The following is a 5,834-nucleotide window of genomic DNA, read 5'->3' on the forward strand; positions in this document are numbered from 1 at the left end:
ATTTTTGATTTAGTTATTTTTTAAACTGATTTTTCACTTTTGTTTTCTTACTGTTAGCAAAAGTCAGCTGTTTAAATTGAACTATAACAGTTTTAGCTTCTTCAGCAGCTGTCAGGAAAAAAAATCAGCATTTTCACAGGAAATGCAGTTTTTCTTGTGTTAACTGTTTTAATTGGACAATCTGATTTCAAAAGATAAAAATAAAATCAAACAAAACGGTTTAATTTGTTACGTGAGTGTAAATTGGCAGAGAGATTTAGAAAATTGCACAAGTGGTGCAACCTGAAAACAGGCCCTGCACGAGCTCCTAACCACAGGTGAGGACCAGCTCCCTGTTCACCACACCGGACCAACCTCCACAATACTGCAGAAGCTGCACCTATTTGRGGTGATTTAAGACTAAATCTCTGGTTTGTCTGGAAGTTGTTTGAGGTTTTACAGCTATCAGTGTTTTTTATTTTGTCTCTGCTGAAGCGTCGTCATCGTGGAACAACAAAGAGAAGCTGGAACCACAAAGAACACATGGTTTTTTTGTTGACTCTGCCAACTCTGCTGCTCTGAAGTCACTGACTTTCATTGTGTGGTTTTTTTTTTTTGCTCTGGGATGAGTTGGACCCAGAGCACCACTGACTCATCCTCTCTAGATGGAGAATGGCCTTTTCTGCAGCCTATCAGATGTCACCCGCCCGCTCTGTTGTGGCCGCAGAGGACGGATCACGTTAATAAATGCTCGGCAGCTCAGCCGAGGTCAGCTGGTGGCATTTTGGAGTCTGAAACCTGAAAGCTTCAAACAGAAGAGGCTCAAAGTGACGCAGAGTTGTTCACGAGTTTTAAGGACGTGTCTCAGTGAAGTGCACTCAGTGTGTGTGTGTCTGTGTGTGTGTGTGTCTGTGTGTGTGTGTGGAGTTTTTTGGTCTTTTGTCTACGTTTAAAGAGTCTTTAACTTCAAAGGCTCGTCTTATGTTCATCCTGCTGACTGATCCTCCTACTCTGTCTATGAATGCAAACACTCTGTTAGGCTGTTTGCAGCCTAACTTTGTGGGTTTGCAAATATTGTAGAGTCGCTTTGAGGTAAAAAAAAATACATTTGAACATTCACCATCAGAGGAAAATGTGTCATAAAACCTTCCCTGACTTGTTGAAGTCATAAAGTTTGACTGGACTGTGGTTGAACTCACGTTTTAGCATTTGTAGGGAAACATTTTGAATAAATCAGGGTAAAGAGGATTCTAATAACATCAGAAAATACCATAAATATCTGAACTCCTGTCTGTTGCTCCTCAGACAATAAATAAATAAATAAATAAATAAATAAATAAATAAATAAATAAATAAATAAATAAATAAATAAATAAATAAATAAATAAACAAAAAAGGGGAAATGTCGCCCTCTTGTGGTGGGAACATGAAGCTTGTCGGTTCAAACTAATGAGAGATTTATTACTTGTGTGTGTTTTTCAGGGCACACATTGTTTCACAATATTTGTGTTTTTTCAACAATTTATGTGTGAAACATTCAGCTCATTCAGGACATTTTCGCTATAACTTTTAAGTATTCCAGCAATTTATACATTTATTTACCCTTTTCTGTTAATTTTCCTTTTTGTGCTAATGTTAGCTTCCTTCAGCTGCCTTTTTTTTGCATATTTTTCAGCTATCGTTCTGCTCGTTTCATCTGTTCAGCTAATTATATTTTTGGTCTTTTTCAGCTTCTTACTGCTAATTTAAACTTTTTGTTGTGTTTCATTCAGCTGTTTATTTGCAATTTATGCTGCCTTTTTGTTATTTTCAGCTAATATTACTGTTTTTCAGCTAAATTCATCTTTTGTGATAATTGTAGCTACCTTTTTTAGCTGCTTAATTCAGCAAATGTGTGCTCTTTCTTGTTTTTTTTCTGCTAGATTCAGCTTTTTATGCTTCATTCAGTTATTTTTTTTGCAATTTAAGCTATTTTTTGTTATTTTCAGCTATAATATGAGTGTTTTTCAGCTAAATTCACCTTTTTGTGGTAATTTCAGCTACTTCTTTTAGCTGCTTAATTCAGCAAATGTGTGCTCTTTCTTGTTTTTTGTGCTAGATTCAGCATCTTAGGCTATTTTTGCCACGTTTGCTATTTTAAAACAGATATTGATCTTTCTGCAGAAATCTCTCAGCATTAAGCATTCATGTTGTACTTCTACAGAAGATGCGTGGCATGTTTTATACTTTACTATATGTTGATAATTGGCAGAATATTTTCTTGTAGATCGTTTTCATTCTCTCATTTTAGGTGAAAATATATTTTAAACTAATAAGAAACAGAGAGATTCATGGAGGAAAAGGTGGCGTTTGGACCCGCTCATCACTCAGTTAACGACWGCTGTCGTTAAAGCGTATCGCCTTACATTAAAGAAAACAAGTGCAGCAATTAAAGGAGTGAAGAAGAAAACCGAATCTCATTTAAAAGCCTTTTAGGCTCATCTGTGGAAGAATGMATCTGACGGGCTTTTATGATGCTGCTATCTGATAGCCGGTGTGTCCGGATGACTTTTACAGGAACTGACTTGGAGCAGACAGGAGAGGAATGCCTTCAGTGTGATGCTAATCAAAGCTATAACTTATTATGTCCACAAGATGCTCTGGATGAACTGTTTATTATTGTCCTCTTGTTAATATATGTCCACCAACAAAGCCTCTTTTATTTATTCTTGGAAGTGAAATTAAAAAAAGCGACGGCTTATAAAACAAAGACAAATTTGTTTACGGCTCAGAAATGAGTTATAGGATTTGACAGATGGGATTCYTTAACTTCATAATCTATTGTTGTAACCCCCGCCTGGCGTTTCTGAAACCCGTGCTGTAATCCCTGTGGGAGCCTTCATAAATCTGCCCGCTCCGCTCCGTGTACCTGAGGCTCGTAATCATCTCAAAGGGAACTCGGTGAGCTCTTATTATGTCTCAGTCTGAGCTGTGTTTTATCGCCGGTGCAGATTTGCTCTCTGATTCCTGCTTCGCTCTCTGACCACGGAGCTCACGTTGTGTAGGAGGAGCAGCTTTCCTTTTTAAAACAACATAAAAACACTCCTTTGAGCCTCAGATCTCGTTAGACATAACACTTCCAGGCGAGATCACAGAGGACCTGAGATAAGATTCAGGTTCCCTCACCTCGCGGTTTAACGCTCCCACCTGAGATGTTAACGCCGGTGGGCACGCCAAACCCCTCTGCCTCTGTTCCCCCCCCTCGCAGCTGCTCTTTTACCAGGAGCCGCTCCGAGTCAACCTGACCACTTTGGGGCTTATTATACAGCTCTGGACCATCTAAGCCCTGATCAACCTCACCAGACTTTTAGCAGCTCCTGACAAGCACATGACCTGAGGGTGGCCATGGATCAGCTACTAGCTGAAAAATAAAAACCAAAAAAAAAAAAAAGAGACAAAAGGATCAAGGCAAGAAGTTGAGCTTGTGAAACATTTCCTATTGTGCCAAAACAAAGACAGCGACCAAAATATTGTTTTTTCTTTATACGTGTAGCTTTGTTGTTTAACATAACGTGTGTCAAACACAAGGCTCGTGGGCCAAATCTGGCCCTCGTTACCATTTCTTCCGTCCCCGAAGGTAAACACTTTAAAGTGCCTTTGACATCAAGTTTTGATAATAAATATGAATTCATTATTGTAAAGATATTTTAAAAAAATCATTCAGTTGGGATGAACAGTTGTTGAGAAATTAACACGTGAAGAAACAGGAAGTGACATCAAAGGGGAATGTCTGCATGTAAACACGGCGTTACCACAACAGCTAACAACGCAGACTGCAGAGAAGAATCAGATGTTTTTTTTAAGATTAGTTTGAGCCACTATCAGAGAGATGAAGAAGAGTCAGAGTTCAAATAATATTGTTTTAATTTCTTTTAAACACCTGGGAGTTAATTTTCTAAACGAGTTGATGTCACTTRCTGTTTCACTTTGAGCCAAGTTTCAAAAGAAAATATGCAGTTATGTGGGACAAAATGGTTAAAATCGTGTGTTTTACACCAAGTTTCTTAAATATAAAGATGTTTTCTTTGACTTTTTGTATTTGACTGATATGTACATCACAGGCACTTTAAATATAAAATAGTTTTTTTCTCTTGTTTTAGTGAATTCTTCTCATAATTTTCATGAAGCCAAGAAACTTATGTATGAATTTTTCAGTAATCTTTAATTTTGGTGTGGAAAGAGTGACAGAGAAATTACTTTATTTACCTTCTCTGTTTTCTTTTTTTTCTTATTATTTTAAAGTCAAACATCTGGATTTTCACTGAGTGTTGACTTTGTTTACCAGATTTGTTTGATTGTGATAAAATGTTTAAGAAATATAAATGAAAATGTTTTAAAGCACAAGAAATAAATGCTAATGAGTCTTTCTAAATTAAATAAAATTTCTTTATTCATTAGGTCATYTATGTTCTAAATGCTACTTAAAACATAATTTGTAATAAGGTATTTTTTATTTTATAAGAATAATTTAATTTAATAAATATTGACAGATATTATTATTTTGGACCACGTTTTGAATTTTGGTCCCTTTTATATAACTTTATATAACTGAGTTTGACACCTCTGAAATACAGCAACAATTAAAGGTCTAGTTCAGGACTATTCAACTGATGGCCAGCGGGCCACTTCCAGCCCACAAGTGACTTCCAACCGGCCCGTCAATGAGCTCCCACAAATTTTCTTCTTTTTAAAATGTAATAAATTTCTTTTATTAATTAATTTATTATAAAAATAGATTTCAAATCATTAGTAAATTTATGTTTCAATGCAACAAAAATAACAAATTTAAAAGATAAAAGATTATACTTGAGTAATGCCCCCCATTTCCGGCCCCTGAGCTGTTGTGTTTGRTGTGTGCGGCCCTGTTGAAGAGCTGTAGTTGGTTAAAGCATGAAAAAACAATAATCATAACTGTAACATCTTTCCTGATGTGTGCTGATGTGTTGTTGATGACTCTCAGCTACTTTCACAACAAATTTCAGCTCAATATCTTTAAATCTGACGGAGATGAAAGCCTTTATGTGTTCACTAATGTTGATTAGCTGTGAGAGCTAATTGGACTGACTCCAAAAGGACAAACAGGAAATGATTATGATGCATGAGATAATTCAACAGGCYAAGTAATTAGAAAAATAAATAAATAAAACCCAAAAACACTGTTTCTTCATATTTGCTTTTGGATGTTTCTCCTGTTTCCACTTTGACAACCTTAAAACGAGCTCCAGCTCCCCTCTAATCGTTTTCATGTCCCTGTTTTTGCTTGTTTTTATGCCACAGACACGTTTGAGGTTCTGCTGAAGCAGGGGGAGAACCACACCAACGCCTTCCTGCAGGCGTCCTATCAGAAGATGGCTGACCAGGCCGCGGAGACGGTGGGGGAGCTCTTCACCGACATCGGGCTCTTCCTGCTGGGGTCCGAGGTGGACGTGGGTGGGTTCGTGCAGCGCTTCTTCGACGGCCTCCTCCCGCCGGTCTACGGCCACCTGGTAAACCCCGGAGCCGGCGACTTGCCGCCCGTTTACTCCGAGTGCGTGAGGTCGATAAGCCGCGACGTCAGGCCGTTCGGCGCGGCGCCGGACCTCCTCGCCGATCAGATTACTCGCTCCGGGGTTTCTGGGAGGCTGCTGCTGGAAGCGCTGCACCTCGGCATCGAGGTCATCAATACCACGGACCACTTACAGCTGAGCCGCGAGTGCAGGAGGGCTCTGCTCAAGATGCACTACTGTCCTCACTGCCAGGTACGCACGCAGCCTTTTAGAGGGATCCATGATTAGTTGTAACATTAGACTTTATTTAATAAACATATATTATAACTG

The 5,834-nt window shown here is 38.5% G+C and overlaps 1 protein-coding gene across 1 annotated transcript in view; it reads left to right on the top strand.

Annotated features, from left to right (window-relative positions):
* The window catches only part of gpc5a (glypican 5a), a gene marked incomplete at its 3' end in the record, with an annotated part of 194,940 nt that overhangs the window by 33,429 nt on the left and 155,677 nt on the right, over positions 1-5,834 (top strand). Inside the window, 1 exon segment of the mRNA XM_014003048.1 lies at positions 5,296-5,756. Coding sequence (XP_013858502.1) covers positions 5,296-5,756 — 461 coding nt within the window.

Source organism: Austrofundulus limnaeus, unplaced genomic scaffold (assembly GCF_001266775.1).
Source record: "Austrofundulus limnaeus strain Quisiro unplaced genomic scaffold, Austrofundulus_limnaeus-1.0 Scaffold16, whole genome shotgun sequence".
Taxonomy (NCBI): Eukaryota; Metazoa; Chordata; class Actinopteri; order Cyprinodontiformes; family Rivulidae; genus Austrofundulus; species Austrofundulus limnaeus.